The following is a 20,706-nucleotide window of genomic DNA, read 5'->3' as shown; positions in this document are numbered from 1 at the left end:
ATCTTGGAGTATGCCCATTGGGTTGCTAAAGATGTTTTATGACATATCTCTAAAACTGTCAAGTCATCAACAAATTTCCACCCAATGTCATAAAGGGTTGAAAGGCTGTTAACCATAAGAGAAAAAAGGAGAGGGCCTAGAATAGTCCCCTGAGGAATTCCATTATATATGGGGAGGTGATCTGACAAACAATTTAGATATTTAACTGCTTGAGATCTATTAGAAAGAAAAGAAGCAACGAGCTTAACAAGGAAAGTTTCAATGTGGAATTCATTTATAAGTTTATCTATGATTAAATTGTGGTTAATCAAATCAAAAGCTTTTTGAAGATCAATAGAAATTAGATTAAGCCAAGTGTTAGGTTTTTCAAGTAGTTTAACCATGGTATCAACAAGATGGATCAGGTAATGAGAGGTTGACGTGGATTTGAGATTACCAAACTGTCTAAGAACAATGAGGGGGAGGACTTTCATCTTATGCCAGTCTGCGAGAAAACTTTCATACAATTTTGAAAAAATCGAGGTGAGGGTAATAGGACGAATGCCATCAAAGCCAGGCTTCCCATTTTTCTTTTTGACTGGGGTAATAAAGCCTTGTTTCCAATATTGAGGGAACTGTCCAGATTCGGTAATTTCATTGAACAGGGTGGATAGGGGTTTTGAGAGGTAATCACTGAAAGCTTTAATCAGAGGAACAGGAATATCTAAAGGGCAAATGCTTGATCGTTTTAGTTTTTCAATTTTTTTTACAACATCAAGTGGAGAAATATGTGGGAGTGAAAAAGGAACAGGAATATCCGGAAATTTGTAAGATAGTGGTGGAAGACTCTGGACAATAGAAGCCAGAAACTTATTGAGGTTATTAGCTGTGGTCTTTGGAGGTTCATTTATATTAAAATTTAGTTGTTCTTGACTCTTGCCGGTAAGTTTTTTTATTTCAGAGTACCAGTTCTTTGGTTTATCATGGCACAAGTATTTAATTTTATTTTTTATAATAGGCTCGGGCAGCTTTTCTAATTTGACTTTTTAATTCCTTTCTTAACTTATTTGCTTCAGCTAAATTACCCCTCTTAAATAAGCTTATTTTCGTGCGGATTAATATTTTTATGTGATTAAGTTGTGCATAAGCATACCTTTGCTTTGAAGGCAGCTTGTACTGATGGCCATTCATCTTGGAGTCAGTATTCCCCCTATGCGTACCCCTTTACTGACACTCTGCTATTGGAAATGAGTCTACCTATTTGTCAAACAGAACTTATTCCAATAAATAAAAACCAAATTCCAAATCATGAGATTCAGACTATTCTGGCTGAACAGATTTCAAAGTTGTACCCTAATCCCAGGAAAATCTATTCTGATGGATCTGTTCAGGGGGTGAGAGCTGGAGCAGGAGTATGTGTCCCATCACTGAACTTTAATCTTTTTTCACCCCTTCCTTTGGGGTCTTCTATTTAGTCTCCTGAATTTTGTGCCATTTGCTGGGCTCTAGATGTTCTCTTAAATGATAGTATTGTGGAGGAGAATATTCTTTTCCTTTCTGACTCCAAATCGGCAATACTGTTGCTCAAATAAATTAATAAAATTGCCAATGATAAGGACCTATTCAACATTAGAAGAGAGCTATAATAATATGTATTTCAAAGCCTTTTAAAGCCATATACAAAAAAGAAAAATACTAAACAATATGTTTGAAACGTTATAAATTGGGATTGAGCAAAGTTGTGTAGCTGAAAACAGTTTTGTTGTATTTCATTTAAGCAGAAGCTCTATTTTTCAAGGTTTCACTCTTATTACACACAGGTTTTTAAAGGTCATCAAAGGTCAGTACCCTCTAGAGAGAGAAAGATTGGAGGTAGATACTTCAAAATATCTTCCTGGGACATACTTTAGCCTGTAGACCCATCCCTGAAAGTTTCATTTTCCTAACCTAAACCCTTTCCAAGATAGCAAAAAGTAGCTAAAGTAGGCCTAGAATGAATTTTACAGTAACTTTTATTGCTTGATATCTATTCAAGTAAATAAAAGTAAAGGTAAAGAATACAGCATTGGACCTTACAGTCCCTACTGGCAGTGCTGATCTCCGTTTCTTGGCCCTTCACCCAAGAAGTGCAATGGGGGGTGGGGGGCCAACCATCCTGTGCTTTTGCACACCCTTCTTGTTTACCTTCCCCATATTTCTCCAGGTACCCATTTAAGGCTGGGTCGACTCTGGCTGAGCTTACAGAGTCACACCCCTGACCCCCATCCCAAACCAAATAATTGAGTACACTAGGATTTGAACCCTTGTCCTCTCAGATAAAGGATCCTAAATCCAGCTCACCAATCCACTTGGTGCGCTGTTATTGTATAAATAAGAAATATTAAATATTTTTTCCCTCTCAATTGCTTGTCAAAACAGAGACCGCATTTTTAATTTATGTAGACAAATCATTGGTGAAAATTTCACCTAGAAATTGGGGCTCTTGTTACTACCCTCACATAACATAATGTTTTAGTAAAATAAAATTTTGGAATGCCAAAGAAAAGTGGTCTTTCCCAAAAAGAGGTCTTTTACCCTAGACCTGTCCAGTAGGCAAATTTCTGTGACTTAGAAATTGGAAGAGGGTTCAAATAGAAGCTTGGCAATACCTTCCCAGAGTATGTCTTTGGCCTGGGATTCATTACTGAAAGTTTCCTTCTCCTAACTTAACCCCTTTACCTTACCTTAGATCTTAGATCCTCCAGAGCCAGGAATGACTCATAGGGTATCTACAAAGCCTTGCCAGACATCTTGGAACTGAGCTGCAGGCGTGACGTCCTTATGCTGTGGTTGAAGAGACAGCTCCGCACTTCTCAGGTCCCTGTCGTACTGCCGTTGTAGGGTGTGTCTTTGTCGACCTCTTTTCCGCCTCCCCTCGGGGCACCATTCATATATTGTTTTTGGGAGTCAATCCTCTGGCATACAAAGGACGTGACCAAGTTACGTCCATCTCCTACACATCAAGAGGTCAGTAAGTAATGGCTGACGGGTTCGCTGACGGACTTCTATGTTGGTGACCTTTTCCTGCCATGATATGTTCAGGACCCTTCTAAGACATATGTTCTCAAAAGCTAGGACACGTTTCTCCAGTTGGACGTTTAATTTCTAGCATTTGCTAGCATAGAGGAGGATGGACATCACATTGCTATTTAGGAGTCTTAGCGTTAAGTGCAGAGAGTATTTACTACTGCACCAAACTGGTTTCAATTTATTAAAAGCCGATGTTGCCTGTCCAATTCTCCTCTTAATTTCATTAGCTATTTCACCATCATATTCAATCCAGCTCCCAAGATACTTAAGCTCTTTGACCTGGTCAATTGCTTTATCTTTGCATTTTAGTATCAGCGGGGAGTCAGATGTGGCCATGCTTTTTGTCTTACTGAAATTCACTGCAAGTCCCACTTTCTTGGCCTTTTCATCTATGGCGTCGAGTAGCAGCTGCAGTTGCTGTTTCGGTTCTTCAAGAAGAACAACGTCATCTGCAAAGTCCAGATCCGAGATCTGCGGGCTGCTAATCTTCACTCTACAGCTTGAAGACTGCCGTAGAATATAGTCCATTACAATAACAAACAGGAACGGGGATAATAAATAACTTTGTTTGACTCCAGACATTATCTTGAAGAAACGCGTGTCCCCATTTTCTGTGCAAACGCAGCATTCACTATCTTAATATAGTGCCATTATCATTTTGACTAGTTTATCAGATACTCTGTAATAATTTAGAATCTTCCATAAAGTATCTCGGTCAATAGAATAGAAAGCCTTTTCAAAATCAATGAAGAGCAGGTACATCTTTTTGTTTATTCTCTTGATTCTTCCATCATCAGCCTTAGAATGAAAATAAGGTCAGAGCAAGACCTACCAGGGTGGAACCTGTGTTGCTCTTCTCTGAGGTGTGAATCTAGGGCTGTTCTTAGGCGTTCTAGTATCTAGGGCTGTTCTTAGGCACAGACGTTAGGTTGATGCCCCTCCAGTTGTCACAGACTAGCGCATCGCCTTTCTTGAAGAGTTTTACTAGTATACCTTTGGTCCAGTCTTTTGGAACTTTTTTGCTATTCCAGATGGCCACTAGGAGAGTAGTCCAAACGGCCATGCAGGCTCGAAGGGACGCCTTCAGCATCTCTGCTATGATCCCATCTACTCCAGGTGCCCGTCCATTTTTCAGCTTTTTCACAGCTGTCGTCACTTCTTCAGTGCTTGGGGGGTTAGCACATACGTCAATTTGTATAAACGGTTTGTCAGGTACTACTTCTGGATCATCAGGTCTAGGTATATTTAAGACTTTCCCAAAATGCAAGGCTCATCTCTTGTCAGCTTTCTGTGGATCCGATATTACATTCCCATTTTCATCTTTTACCAGGGATGTTCGGATTAATTTCTTTCCAAATATCTCATTCGTTAGTTGATACACCATTTTCGAGTCTCATTTCTTAGCAGCTTCTGCTGCAAGTGCTGCTTTTTTCTCGATAATTTTTCTTTTGTCTTTCCTTGCACTTCTTTTAACCGCCTTATCCTCTTCTTTGTAACGGAGCTGTAACTGCGCCTTTTGTTCAGGGCTCAACGTGTTTAGGATAAGCGCCCGGGTCTCCTGCGTTTACTGATACATTTCCAGGTGTCATCCGATATCCATTTTTCTTTCTTTCTTTTCTTGTAGCCAAGGCTGGCCTTCGCGACTTCATGGTATGCACTTTTCACTGAGAGTCTTCAGCACTAGAGTCTTCAGCTTCATCGAGCAGGTTTAACGCTTCAAATTTATTATGTAGTGATATGCAGAAGCTTCTGCGGATATCACGATCTTTCAGCTTATCAGTGTCGAACTGTTTGTGTGTTGTGGCGTTGGTCTTGGCTTCTGAGCTTTCAGTTTAGTTCTTAATTCGACTATCTGCAAAATGTGATGGGAATTCTTGGCTGCTCCTTGAAATCACCTGCTCGAGAGCAGGCCACATCTCCAGCGTTTAAATAGGAGGACCTTATTGGTTCAGTTTGTTTTCCATCTGTCGGGGACACACACGAGTATCGTTTTATGTTCGAACATACAGCCGCCTATCACCAAGTCGTTGCTTAGGGCATAGTCAATTAGGAGTGCACTGTTTTCATTCATGTCTCCAATGCCATGTTGGCCCAGAACTTCAGGGCAGTACTGATGATCTGCACCAACTTTAGCATTTAGATTGCCAACAACACAGATTATATTGTGCCTGGGAAAGTCTTTGGTGATCGATTGTAGCATGTTGTTGAAAGCATCTTTTTCCTCATCATCAGCTTTGTTGGTTGGAGCATAGCAGGCGATGATGGTCATTTTTGTATGATTGGATACGAAACGAGCTGTCAATATACGTTCGCTAACTGGTGTCCAGTTTGCCATTGCTTTGAGTGCAAGAGGCGACATTATAATTCCTACAACAGCATGGTGGACGGAAGGGTGACCGCTAAATGCCATAGCATACCCATCATCAAATTTCTCTAATCCATTTGCAGTCCACCTTATTTCAGTGAGAACGAGTATATAGATGAGGTATTGTCTCATCTCTTTAATAACTTGTTCTGTCTTGGATATCTGGTTCTTTGTTCTCACATTCCAAAAACCCATCTTTAGGTGTTATTTCGCAGGCAAAAATTGGTTCTAGGGGCATGTGGGGGTCGTTATCTGGGGGGGGAGGCATCCGAGGCTGTTGTAGGCGTTTCAGTTGCAGGTGTTTTTCCCCTGAGGGTTGCCCCTCGGGGTCCCGGGTGTGGGTTGCAAACCCAAAGCCCAACCGTCCTCATTTAACAGACTTGGGACCGTCATGTTCCCCCAACCTCAGTGAGGCAAGGTTCCTTACATGGTTGAGGGCCTTGGAAGGCCCTTTCCAAGATAGCAAAAAGTAGCTAAACTAAAATTTGACCAAAAATAATCCTTGCTTCATAAAATGCAGGAAAATTATAGTTAACAAATTTTGAATGGCCTTCCAGTATACTTGATCCCCCCCCTACCTTACGTTCAAATATATAGGCCTAGGCTATATATTTCCCATGTATTTTTTCTATTTCATGATTTTGTCAGCTACAAAGAGTAGCTAAACTAGAAATTTACCAAAAATAATCCTTACTTCATAAAATGCAGGAAAATTATAGTTAACAAATTTTGAACATATAACAGATTTTATATGTTCCTAACCTAACCTAACCTAACCTGATAAATTCAATTCAAAATCATAAAATGCAGGAAAATTATAGTTAACAAATTTTGAATGGCCTTCCAGTATACTTGATCCCCCCCCTACCTTACGTTCAAATATATAGGCCTAGGCTATATATTTCCCATGTATTTTTTCTATTTCATGATTTTGTCAGCTACAAAGAGTAGCTAAACTAGAAATTTACCAAAAATAATCCTTACTTCATAAAATGCAGGAAAATTATAGTTAACAAATTTTGAAGGGCCTTCCAGTATACTTTATCCCCCCCCCTCCCTACCTTATGTGCAATGCCTGATTTACTAAGTGCGGGCCCAGTTGGAATTTTCTTTGCAGCACCTCCTCTATATATTAAATTTTAAAGTAAAATTCAAATCCAACATATATACAAATATATCACCTTTAGGGGTCTGTTATGGATGTGCTGCTAAATTGATTTTGGGATAAATTTGCCCAGCTGTTTTGAAGCTTAATGCATTATGACTATTTTTGGTTTGATCATTTCTTGTGTTGAATAAAGTTAAAGCAAAACACGAGTTCCAGTTTTGTATTTGTTTGTGGAACTCTTTAGAGAGCAAGTAAAGACCTATAATAGGCAAAACTAATTCATTTGGATATGGTTAATGCAGGAATGCAATTTGACTAAGCAGGCAGCAGTCCCCAAGTAACTCATCTTCGTTGGCTACTTGTACTGGAGGATAATGGAGGACTCCACAGTGAATATGTAGAGAGTTGAAGGGCCCCAATTGTAGCGTTATTTATTATATGTGCTTGTGCTTGCTTATGTATTACTTGTGTATGCTTTTTCTTATATTGCTTGCTTGTGCTTATTATGTGCTTATTGTGCTTATTTATTATAGGTGCTTGGGTCTAAATTAAATTATTGAATCAAAGAATTCTACATGGTGTCAGAAGTCATGGATATAAGTCAACCATCAATCAACTGGAACACCGATGATCTTGCTTCTGAATGGACCAAGTTTGAGAGTCATGCAACACTGATGCGCGAAGGTCCCCTTGCTGAAAAGTCAGAGAAAGTGCTATGTGCCTACCTTCTCATATGGGTTGGTAATCAAGGGCGAGAGAAATTCAGAACATTTGAGCTCAAAGAAGCAGATAAAGACAAATTCAAGGTGTATTTGAAAAAGTTCAGAGAGTATGCAGCCCCTAAGAAAAACCAAGTGTTTTCACGCTACATCTTCCAAAAGCGAGACCAAAGAGACACTGAAAATATTGAGAAATACATAACAGAACTAAAAATTCTAGTCAAACCAGCTGGATATACTAATGAAAGTGAGATGGTGAGAGACAAAATAGTATGTGGAGTGACAAATCCTAGACTGCGTGAGAAACTCTTGGGAATTGGTGACACTCTCACACTTACCCAAGCTGTCACAATTTGTCGTGCACATGAATCGACCCAAGCGCAACTCAAAACATTTGAACAGAAAAAAATCAAGCAAGAAGTGGATGCCATTTCAAAAAGCAAATACTATCCGCCTCATAAGAAAGCAGTGCTACTTTTGTGGTGGCACCTACTCTCTCCAACACATATGCCCTGCTAAAGGAAAAACATGCTCAAAGTGCAAAAAGAGTAACCACTTCGCCAAAGTCTGCAGAAGCAAGGCAGTGAATGCTGTTGGCAATGGTGCCCCAAAGAGCCCTAGTTTCACTAGTGAATTGCAAAATCAGGAAGAAACCGATGTATTTCTATATACAATTGGAAAAGACTCCAGCAGTGATTAAGTCCTTGCAGAAATATCTGTCAGTAGAGAGCTGAAGATCAAATTTAAGGTTGACACTGGTGCTCAGGTCAACATACTCCCATCACAATACTTAAGTAAACTGTCAGAAAAGCCAAAGCTATCCAAAGCCACTCAACAACTCACCAGCTACTGTGGGTCAGCCATACCCTACCTTGGGGTATGCAGCCTGTCATGCAGCTACAAAAATGGACCTATACAATCACATGTATTCTACATAGTCAAATCAAATACCACACCCATATTTGGCCTCAAAACAAGCATAGACCTGAACCTGATCAAGCCTGTTCTGAACATTGAACAGTCCCCAGAAGCTGAAAATGTTAACGTGTTTAAGGGCATAGGGAAAGTTGAAACAGAATGCGAGATTCATCTAAAGGACAATGCAACCCCAACTGTACACCCAGCTAGAAAAGTACCACTAGCCATGAAAGAGAAGCTAAAAAACAAACTAGATAGGTTGGAATCCTTTGACATTATTGAAAAGGTTAGCGAACCAACAGATAGGGTGAATGCCATGGTAATGGTTGAGGAAAAGGATGGAACTGTCAGATAATGTATTGACCCCGTGGACCTTAATAAGGCCATAAAACGCCCACACTACCCTATCCCAACCTTCGAGGATGCTGTTGCCGAGATAGATGGAGCAGTTATTTTCAGCAAGTTAGATGCTCGCTCAGGCTATTGGATACTACCACTCTACCCGATCTTCATACCTAACAACCTTCAGCACAATATTTGGACGTTACAGGTGGAAGAGATATCCTTTTGGCCTAGTGTTGGCACAAGATGAATTCCAGAGGAAAATGGAAGAAGCATTTGAAGGTCTTAAAGGCATCAGAATACTTGTGGATGATATCTTAATTTACGGAAAATCCCGTAGAGAGCAGGAAGAAAGGCTTTATGCAGTTCTAAACAGAGCTAAAGCAACAGGAATTCGATTCAATAAAGACAAATGCGAATTTGCAAAAGATCAGGTCAAATACTTTGGCCATATCATCAGCAAAGAAGGAATAAAGCCTGATCCTGAAAAAATAAAAGTGATATGGGATATGCCAAATCCCAAGTCAAAAGACGAGCTTCAGACGTTACTCGGAATGTTGAATCTTCTATTGAAATACATACCTGATCTATCTTCAAAGAACAAGCCATTGAGAGACCTGACTAAAGCCACAGAATTCAAGTGGGAAGCGGTCCACGAATCATCGATGGAAGAAATAAAAAGGTCTATATCAGACAGCTTATCTTTTTTTGAACATGATTGCAAAACACTGAACCTTAAGGTCGATGCATCGAAACACGGGCTGGGAGCTGAACTATCCTTGAAAGGTAAAATCTTTGGTTTTGCTTCCCGGGCGCTAAGCAAGACAGAACAGAACTATTCACAGATGGAGAAAGAGCTGTCTGCCATCGTGTTTGGATGCAAACACTTCCACCACTACATCTATGGTCGCAAAGTCTTTGTTACAACTGACCATCGCCCATTCGAGACTATCATGTCACGCCCACTCCATGATGCACCCGCCCAGCTCCAGTGAATGATGATACAGATTCAGCCATACGACTTAGAAGTCCGATACAGACCTGGAGCAGAAATACAGATACCAGACGCACTATCACGTCTTCACTTACCTGACATGGACACTCAATTACAGAACGACATCGAAGTTTATGTCAATACAGTGATGAAATTCTTACCAGTGAGCGACTCTAAACTTGAGGAAATCCGGCATGAGACACGCCAAGATGCCCAATTAGCAACACTCGCATCCCTTGTACATGATGGTTGGCCGTCGAAACGTCAGTCTTGCCCAATGGAAGTTTTGGCCTTCTGGAATATCCAGCACAAACTGAGCGTCCACGACGGTCTGCTATTGAAAGGCCAGCGGATCATCATACCTCACACGCTAAGAACTAACATTCTACACCAACTCCACCACGCTCACCTGGGAATAGACAAAACTAAAATGCGCGCAAGAATGATTGTATACTGGCCAAAGATGAATGCTGATATAGAGAGGTTTGTCCATAATTGCGAAATATGTTTAAAGGTTGCTGCCAACAACCAGAAGGAACTGCTAAGAAGCAGCCAGATACCATCAATCCCATGGCAACACCTCGGTATTGACTTATTTGAGTGGAACAGAGCATGCTACCTCATAATCAGTGATTATTATAGCAGATTTTTTGAAGTTGAAAAATTGCCAAGCCAAACTTCGTCCACAATTATAGAAAAAATGAAAACCATTTTTCACGTTTTGGGATTCCCCAGCTCATATCCTCTGACAACGGTCCACAACTGTTCTCCCAGGAATTCAAAGATTTTGCTCAGTCCTGGGGAATCAGCTTGAAAACATCTAGCCCCATATACCCAAGATCCAATGGGCTTGTAGAAAAGTCGGTTCAAATCTGCAAGAAAATACTCACTAAAGCAAAAGAAGCTGGAACCGACCCCCATATTGCTCTTTTGGAATATAGGAATAACCCAGTTGACAGTTATGCTTCTCCAGCCCAGCTTCTAATGAGTCGCCAGCTCCGGTCAATCCTACCATCAACGTACCAACAGCTAAAACCCAGAATTGTTCCAACAAAAGATTTCATGCAGCACAGGTTGGTTGAACAGAATAGGCAGAAATCTTACTGTGACAAATCAGCAAAGCAACTCCCGGAACTTCAGATGGGTGAAAAAGTATTTATCCAGAAAATGGCAAATAGCTCTTGGACAAAAGCCAAAATCATTTCGTGACATCAAAATCCTAGATCCTACATTGTTGAAACCGCTGATGGATCTAGGCTGCAAAGAAACAGAACCCATATCTCTCGACGCCGTTTCCCTACCCCCTCATCACCGGGCACCCTAACAACTCAAAACAAAAACAATGACACAGCCTATCTGGACACCTCTTATGCAGCAAATTCGCCCATTGATTCTTATCCAACAGAAGAAGCCCATGAAATTGATCAGGATTCACACAAAGAAAAGGCGCCACTGCCACGAAACTCATCAGCAAACCTCAGACCTACCTCCCTGTGCAATATGGAAGTTACACCACTCCCTTCTGTATTAGTGATCTTGCCCCGGACCCGCAGTGGCAGAGTGATTAGACAAATAACACGGCTTGATATATAGACCTTGTTAAGTGTGAAGAAGGGAGATGTAGCATTATCTATTATATGTGCTTGTGCTTGCTTATGTATTATTTGTGTATGCTTTTGCTTATATTGCCTGCTTGTGCTTATTATGTGCTTATTGTGCTTATTTATTATAGGTGCTTGGGTCTAAATTAAATTATTGAATCAAAGAATTCTACACCAATGACTTTTAGATAACTCTTGCATAGTTTACGGCATCTTTATAGGTTCTTACTGGGTTTTATGCCACAGTTAGTCAGCATCAAAGATTGAGATGGTGCTGTTATTCTAACATAATATTTGTTTCTTCTGCACTTTCATTTTTGACTCGTTCTGATTCTTGCTGTCCTTTAACAGCATAGTTCTTTGTTCTTCACTTTCATTTTTGAAACTTTCTGATACTCACTTTAGCATGTCTGCTAACCATACAATCCTTTGTTCTTCCCTTTCATATTGGATATGTTCTGATGCTTGTAATTCTTGCTGCTGATTATCTTTCAACTGCAAATTTCTTTGTTCTCATGGTCATATATCTTCTAACGACACATTTCTCTGTTCTTCATTTTCATTTTGATTTGTTCTGATATTCATTGTCGTATATCTTGTAACCACATATTTTGTTTGTTCTTCAATTTTGTGTTGTTGTGATTCTTGCTGCCACTTATCTTTTAACTGCATATTTCTATGCTCTTCAATTTTTTTTGACTTGTTCTAATTGTTGGTTTTGCTAATATTCTAACTACATATCTCTTTGATCTTTATTTTTGTTTGTGCCTTTTGCCTTAGCTGCTTGGATTGCTCTTGTCACTTTTGATAGTCTAGGTTGTTCGTTATCACCCATTGAACATTTACATTTCTCAGGTTATTCTCTGGATCTTGTGTCATTTGATAGTCCAGTTTGTTCATTTTGAGCTTACAGTTTTGTCCTCTTTTCTTCTTTTTTGTGCTCATTTTGTGCTTATCTTAATTTGCGTTTCAGTCCCTTAGATGTTATGAAAATGACTTTTAAAATTTATATCAGCAAATATGGGCACTTGAATATACATATTTCTAACTTTTTGTTCTGAAAATGCTTCTAAAACAGTTTTAAAATATATTTTCCCTGTGTCTTCATTTTTAATGACCATAATTGCTTAACTATTTAGTCTATCTTTATTATTGTTGATATTAGGTTCTTTTTTTTATTGGTTTTAGCCTGGAAAATGATCTCTCTCCAGAAGCAATGTTTACTGGAATTGTTTTTAGAACACTTCACAATTTTGGAAATCAATTGTTCATTTTGATGGACATTTTCCCTTCTCAACGGGTCTAATTGTAAACTGATTCGTAGGTTTTTCAGAAAGCAATTTATTTACCCTTGGCACCCCAAGAGTGTCAATAGGGAAGAAATGGGGCAATTGTCATAAAGGGGGCAATTGTCTCCTAGATTTCAGAAAACAGTTTTTTGGGGTATTTTTTTTGAAAAACACCCTTTTTATTAGAAAACACAAATAAGAACAAAACTTGTCCCTAATAATCCCCGTGATCTTGAGAATATATCCCCCACCTGAATTTTAATGAATTGGCGCTCTGACACACCTTCAACTGTTTATCCATTTACAACCAATTTACAAAATTAAAGACAGTTGAGTAATATGAAATACCTTAAGTAGAAAATAAAAGAAAACTCAAAGTAGAAACAATAAATTGATAACAAGATAATTATTGAATAACCATTTATCCACAACAAAATTAGAAAATATATAAAATTTAAAAACATTAAATAAGCTTAAATATTGCAACAATATGGGCCCAGCCATAGGCAGGCATCAGGGGGTAAATTTATGTAAGTCATGGTATAAAACAAGTTTGAAATACAAATACTCACAATAAAAGGAATAAAACAATATATTTAAGAAAAGGGAACATACTGTAAATTAAAGCAGAAACAACCCAGAAGATACGTTTAATATAAATTTTGTGAAGATATGAAAAATAGGAATATAAGTTAATAAATTATGAAGAATTGCTTTATTATAGTCTTTTGTTGAGGACTGATCATACACTACAAAGATACATTTTCTTTTTATCTAGCATAAAACCTAGGGCTATATCTGGAACCATTAGGGGGATGGTCCAAAGTTAACACAGGTATTCTATACCTGTATTTGGGGTCATCAAATGGTCTTTTGGATAGATCAAATAGATATTAAAAATATCTTTCTGAGTACTTTCATTAAAAATTCTTTTTTGTGTTATTGTCATTGAAAAATAACAAAATTGCTGCTTGTCAAAGATTTTAAAAATGCACCCTGCCAACATTTTTTAAATTGATACCAATGTTGTCAGCCCTAGATATAGGGAAAGTCTAGAGATAGAAGATTGAAAATAACTTTACAGGGCATAATTTAGGCTCACAATTCAGTCTTGAGATTTTTGTTTGCCTAGTGAAGCTATTCTCCAAGATGGCAAAAAGCCTATCTTCTGGAGTTTCACTCTAGGCCTAGTTTTAAGTTATGTACATTATTTGCTTGGTGGAAAAGGGTGTAGCACATTCTAGCCTTGGTCTTTGAGGGACTAGTCAATATGATATGGTTTCAAACTGAATAACAATTTTGTTTTAGGATAATTATTTTTGTATTTTGAAGAAATGGTTTCACCAGGTAGATGAAATAGGGCATTGTATTTGCTATATATTTTATTTCTGAAAGTTACATACTTAGGCTATAGCACAAAGTTTGCACAAATTCATAAAAAGTTACTGCTCTTTAGGTAGGGAAGGAGACCCATTTCCTCTCTAAAGGGCAGTGACCTACAGATCTTTTGAATATTTGCAATTATCAAAGCACTATGTAGTCAAAATACAGAATTCCTTCATGTGATATGGATTCTAGTTTTAAAGTGAAAAGAAAGTGCCAAACTAATAGCCATGCTTAATATATAAAAGGGTCTTAAGGATTTTTTTTAAACTGTTATTCAGAATAAAATTCACCTTTTGCTACTATATATGTCACATGCAGTTTTGTTCAGAAATTGCAATTTATTTTTATGTTGTCTTTTGTTAATTAAAAAAGGCATTGTATATAGCAATTTCTTTTCAAGTGAGTCCTTAAACATCTCTCCATGATTCCAGTACCCCATTAGTGGAAAAAAGTAGACTGCGTCCCATGTTAAAAAGTGATTCCAATGGTGCAGTTTCCGTTTCAATCCAGATCAAATTCTGAGTAGTTTGGGCTATTTTTTGAAACACCTATAGTTATGTTTTTGCAACAAACTTTTCATCATAAGGATTGCTCAAAATAAGACTTACCATTCTGCAATCAGCTTCAACTGGCCATTGTTCTTCACTTGTCATTTAAAAATGTGTTTAAAATTTCTGGTTACTATGGGGTCTATTGTTCTTCTATACTAGGCTGCTTGCCTAGTTTTTGAAAGGCACAGATTTTCATAGCTTTTTGACAGTTTTATAATTTATGAGATTGTAAGCAGTACCAAAAAACCTAGTAAGCTTGACTGACATCAAACACTCTAGGCGATTCCCTAAAGACTTAAGGCAGACCAAGTGCTATCAAATTCTTTTTGAACATCATACTTTTTCAGACATCCAAGCGTTCATTACATTATCAAGTTACAGAATTTAAATGACAGGACTTTTTTGCCTACACCAAGCAGGGCCATCCTAGAATTGCCCTTGAGGGTGAATCCCTCTTTTCAAGAGTTGAAGAGTGGATGCTTCAATAGATGTTCTCAGGACATGATTTAGAATCAAGTCAGGGCCACACAAAGCAATACAGGCAACTCAAACTCGAAATTTTCTGACTTTATTTATTCTGCATCTCCAAGCAAAGGTTACAAATAAAAACAAATAGAAAAGTTGCAACTGCTAAGGTTTTGTTTGAAGTCAGGAGTTTGCCAGCTTTTACTGCATTTCTCTGAAAAATCATATGAACCTGTTCCTGACTTTTCAAGCATGCTAAAATATGACACCGTGCTGTATTCCACATATTAAAAGGAATGAGAACAGTGCTTTATTTGGCAAATTAAGCATTCATCAATTAACAATAAAAGTTTAGATATGTTGGCTTCATATTTTAAAGCCCTTGTTGAAAGGAAAAAGTTGGGAGAGAAAAAAAAAAAAAAAAAAAAACAAAACATAAAGAGTAGCTTAAACAAATTAACAGATTCACAACAGAATTAAAAAAAAAAAAGTGCTACAAAAAAGAACAACTAGGAAAACAAAAGAAACTAACGTTTTGTAAACAAAATTATTTTCTTTAATCAAACCCAATACGATAATTCATGGAACAAATCACTATACAGGGCACTGGTATTTATAATTGTGTATCTGACCTGTCTTCTGGTATGATATTCTTGGAAAAGGAAACATCTTTTTTAATGACAAACCCTACATATAACCTAGGTCAAATTAAGAAAAAACAGATAAGGGTCAAATGTCTTTTGATACCCTTATGTTCTAAACTAGAATGAATTTTACTTTCACTGATCAACTTGAAGTTTATTGACTTTTTCCGAAGGTTTATTTTACTTTGAATTTTATTTATATAGTTGAAAGTTGAATGGGCATGCTTCCATATCAAAGCCTATGAAGTTCTGGTCTAGTTTTAAACTATACTACCATTTTATACATACAGTATAATTTGTATTTCCCTTATCTCTATTTATACTTATTCTCTTTAGATTTTTTTTTCTAAATAATACGGATTTTCTAAAGCCCTGTAGCAGCCAAACAGGAATCAATTATTTTTGTTTAATAAAATATTTGACTCTGGCATGAAAGATAAAGAACAGCTGATTCATAGGTTTTGTTGTTCTATTACATTTCAGGGAGGGATATATTGCTATTTTGTGATGTTTGAGTCTATTCTCCAAGTTTTGTCAAGGATACCCATTACTGATGAAAATACGTTTGATGAGAATGAATTCATTATCCATGTATTTTGGTGATGTTAGTTTAATACTCTGTCAACTAATGACTTAAAAGAGTGTTGGGACATAAGGAATAAATTAAGTTTTTTTTGTGGGTTCAAAATACATTGACAAAACTAATTAATTATTTCAGTATGAATCCACACATCTAAAAATGGTAACTTGTTTCTGTCTCTTTTACTGTAGTAAATAATTCCCTCATGACACCAAGTTATGTAGATGTTGCTAGTGAATGTTAACAGGTGTATGAAACCAAGTGATTACACTTGGCAAAGCATTGAGGATATAGCAGGGAATTGGTACTTTTTTTTATTCTATTTAATCTGATATAGAAAACTATTCTATAATCATCTATTTATTTGATAGTAGCCTAATGATCTCTAAAAAAAGTTAAAAGCATGTTTCTAGGAATTAAAAACCATACTTTTGTTTATTTTATAAAAATAATGTAAAAATAAAACATAAATAATTATTTAACCATCAATGTCTATGGTAATCTGTCAGCTACTCTTTAAGCAGAAACTAGTTTAGTTTTTCCTCTTTTGTTTAGCTGATTGAAATTTACGCTTCAACCAATGGTATTTAATTGTCAAGAGCACACAGAAGTCATTGAACAATTTGAAAGAAGAGCAAAGATATTTCACAGTGATAACTTTAATGATGAAAGGCCAAAAATCAATCCAAGACTGGCTGATATCATCCCAACCATCCACAAGCAGAGGAAGTACTAGGTAAAAATCCCTTTATGCTCAGGATTTTCCTTATTTTACTTTTTTTAACTAGTTCAATGACCTTTGGGAATTGTTCACTCTAAACAGATACAAAAGTATGTAGCTGAAAAGGAGAAAAAAAATTCTAAAAGAAAAAAAGCACAGCAGTTTCATGCACAGCAGTTTCAAAAGCACAGCTGTATAGATGGATACAGGCAAAAAAAGCTGTATTATTACCTCTCAATTTAGTCGAGAGGGTCTCAAGGGGCAATCTGAAATTCCTGGAAACTGTATTTCTAGGCTTCTTTTATTCAGAAGGGAAGGAGAATCCTTTGTGCCAATCTTAGTTAAGAAGCGTTCCTGTCTCCATTCCCCTTGTGTGAGGGTGAACACATCACTGACATATTTGTAGCTTACTTTGTGTAATAATCAGGCGTTTCAGGGGGGGGGGAGGTGTCAATTTGCAAAAATTTATGAGGGAGCAGAGATTTATTTTATGTTATTGAAGATGCAATAAAGGTGTGATTCAAGCTGTGAAGGGGAAGGGGGTAGTTTTTTCAAAATTAAAGTGCCAAAAAGGATATTTTTAAATTTAGGGGGAGAGGCCAGTTGCACCTTTCCCTGATTGGTACCATTGGGTGTTTTCACCTTACCTGGCAACCAGGACCTTTGCTGCATAAATTAACCTTTGCTATTTAGCTATTTATTACCAATGACTTTATCATCTATGGTTGCCAAATCAAGTAGTTTGTAGGAAAGAACTGTAAGTAAAGGGCAACACGGATCAATAGTGACCTACACTCTATGAAACAGACTTGAACATCAAAAGAATCGAATTTTGATACTGACTCAAAATATATAAAATGTATTAAGTTTAATACAGCATATTAGAAAACCCTATTGAAGAGGTTTCAAGCTCCTATATACAAAATGTGGAATTTTGCATTTTTTGCCCAAAAAAGATCATGGATGCGTTTTAAATTTTTTTGTTTGTTTTCCCCAGAGGTTTTCGTTTTGAACTATGATCCAAGAAGATTGGGAGAGGGCTCATTTGATTAGACTGCAAGTCTGCTTTGTCCATGGCAGCACTCGCTCTAGACTTTCCTTAGTGGTTCAGATATGTGGTAGAATAGATTAACAAAGTTGTGTTTTGTGTGTTTTGTGTCTTTACATGTTAAGTGATTTTACGTGTGCATAAGATTGTATTTAAAATACAAGTCTGCTTTATCCTTGACAGCATTGGCACCAGACTTTCATTAGTGGTTCAGATAAGTGTTAGAATATATTCATAAAATTGTGTTTTGTGTTTATCACGCAGCAACCTTTTTGGTAGTTCAATTTATAAGTTAATTCAACCAGGCACCTGATACATATCACCCCCTTGCTTCTTTCCTGTACTAATACTTTTGAAACTATTAAAAAAAAAATGTTTCAGGAGAGTTGTTTTTTAGCAAGGAGAAGGTGAAAGTTATAGATTACCCCCTCCCCCTCCAAAGAAGAAGAAAATAAAGCAAAACCAACAAGATCTTTAAGCTTATATTTGGAGCTTATTCAGCTTTGCAGCTCAAACCTGTTGTTTTTTGAAAACCAGACAAACCATTATAAATCCAAATCAGCTGAATACCACACAAAACTGAATACCACAGTTCAGCTGAATACCACACAAAACTTCTTATAATTAAAATATCCGATTTCAAGTATCTCTTAGTGTTTGGTAATTTAAATGGCTTCTTTAAGTCAAAATGAAAGCATAATATTGTTAACTAACGTTTTAGTTCTTGTTTTCCCTAAATATATGTGTTTTTGCACGTGGAAAAACTCAAAATAAATGGCTTTCACCCGCTCTTAAAAATATAAAAATCTTGTAATTTCCTTGTCAATCAAGAATAAAACAAACTGAAATCAAATGAATAATTAAGTCAAACTTAAAGCGAGCATAAATTACCACAAATATGAGTCATGCTACTAATCTCTGAAACCTACTAAAGGCTAGGATGTCTTTAATCTTAACTGAAAACACAAGATATTTTAGTCAATTTCCCGTTTTTTATTACATTGAAAAATTATAAACTTTTTACCTTCAATACTTGTATTTTTTTTTCTTTAGAATTGAGCCTAATGCAATACCATCTCAAGGTTCAGACTCTGATGATGACATGCTCTTACTGGCTGTTTTGGATGAAGAAGAGCAAAAAGTTAAAAGGTATAATTTGAGTATGCTTATATTTTAAATATTTACTTAAGTTATCAGTATGTCTTTCCTATGCCTATAAGTCATTACCTTAGTCAGCAGAATTTTAGTACTTCACCTAGAAGTTGAAACGCATGGAGAGGCAAATTTTTACATTATTTTCGATTTTACGATGTTACATCGATTTTACATCGATATTTTCGATATTACATTGCATTTTCGAGAATATCACACTTTGTGATAACGAAATGTAGCCTAAGTAAGGACTGACTCGGCTCAATAGCCATCAAAACTTTAAAAAACGAAGTTTTGATATCGATAGATACATAAAAAGAATTGGGTTATTATCGATTCCAAATGTATAAGATTCATCAAGTTTAGTGTTACCTGTCAAAAATTATGAGCCTTAGAAAATTTGCCTGATTTTCAAAAAAAAGGGAAAAACATCCCCTAAGAGTCAAGGAATCTTAATGAAAATCACAACATCAGATTCAGCGTATCAGGAAATTCTATTTTGTTGAAGTTTCAAGCTCCTATATACAGGAATGTTGAATTTTTCATTTTTTGCCAGATCATGGATGTGTGTTTATTTGTTTGTTTTTCCCAGGGGTGATCGTATCGAACTAATGGTCCTAGAAGATTGGGAGAGGGTGGATCCTAACGGAAATTAAAAGTTTTAGTGCCCTTTTTAATCGACCAAAAAGATTGAAGGGAAACTAACCTCCCTCCCACGCCCCCTTTTCCCCCAGATTCCTTTGATCAAAATTTTGAGATAGCCATTTTGTTTAGAATAGTTGAAAAATCCAATAGCTATGTCTTTAGGGTTAAAATGGCCCCGAGAGCCCATGGGGAAAGAGTTGTAAGTTGTGAAATTGCCCTTTGCTTGTTTATAGTATTTTTTATTGCGAAGCATAGAGACATTTTTTCGTGGGTGTGGGTTCTCATGGCGAGAATTTACCGTGGGGAGGGAAATTCCTTTGGACTGAATTTTTTAGGGGAAATTTACGTGGAAGAGGAATTTTTCGCGAGGGGATTTTTTAGAGGGAGGGATAATTTTCAGCGCAGGGAGTCCGTGGGGAAATTTTCCTTGAATTTTCTTTCTTTTGTGGTCATAGTGTGACGGGTAAGCTAGTGTAAAGAATAAAAATATGCTAAATTAAAACATGTGTTGATGTTTGCTGGATATTTTAATTCTTATTATAGTTTGTTGTCATTTCAAACAGAAAATTAACTGTTTTAAATTGTCTTAAAGAAACTTGTAACCTGTAATCAGGGTTTTCCTGTATTTGTTAGTCTTTGGGAGAATCTTTGATAAATGTATGTTTTTGATTTGACTCAAATTTAAACTAAACCTTCAGGTGCTTATTATAACTAAGGTTTTATACAAGTTAGAAGAATCTAATTATAAATCTTGCTATGCATAGAATTTCTTTAGATGATCCATTATTAATTTGTTTCAATTTATTGGTAACTTAACAACTGTATGGATGTCAAAATCAAATGGATTTAGTGCTTAATTGAATGTGAAGACTCTTCTGCCAGAAATCTCTACAAAAATTGACATCTAGTAGACAAAACTAAAACAGGGAAAATTTATAGGGGTGGGGTAAACCAAGGGCGCCAGCAGAAAATTTTCCTGGGGGGGGGGCAAATGCAAAAATATCAGCGGTGGTTGGGTGACAGGGAATATATTTCAGGTTTTTTTTTTACGTTGGAATAAGTTTATTTTTAAATACTCTTAGGAAAAAACTCTGTAATAAAAAGAGCAATCAAATTACGTGCAAAATAAA

At 36.8% G+C, this 20,706-nt stretch overlaps 1 protein-coding gene across 3 annotated transcripts in view; it reads left to right on the top strand.

The window, feature by feature from the left end:
• LOC148951858 (Fanconi anemia group M protein-like) overlaps window positions 1–20,706 on the top strand; it is a 125,728-nt gene that overhangs the window by 7,919 nt on the left and 97,103 nt on the right. For 2 of the 3 annotated variants that reach the window (XM_089089366.1, XM_089089365.1), the window contains exons 2-3: window positions 16,566–16,746; window positions 18,833–18,928. In XM_089089366.1, the coding sequence (XP_088945492.1) occupies window positions 16,673–16,746; window positions 18,833–18,928 (170 nt within the window). In that variant the 5' untranslated portion in view covers window positions 16,566–16,672. The remainder of the gene's footprint in view (window positions 1–16,565; window positions 16,747–18,832; window positions 18,929–20,706) is intronic. The other variant, XM_089089367.1, reaches the window with a different exon arrangement.

Source organism: Artemia sp. Qi Xiang Cuo, chromosome 5 (genome assembly GCF_049724085.1).
Source record: "Artemia sp. Qi Xiang Cuo chromosome 5, ASM4972408v1, whole genome shotgun sequence".
Taxonomy (NCBI): Eukaryota; Metazoa; Arthropoda; class Branchiopoda; order Anostraca; family Artemiidae; genus Artemia; species Artemia sp. Qi Xiang Cuo.
Note: the sequence above shows the minus strand (reverse complement) of the source record. Positions and strands in the feature narration are given on the sequence as shown.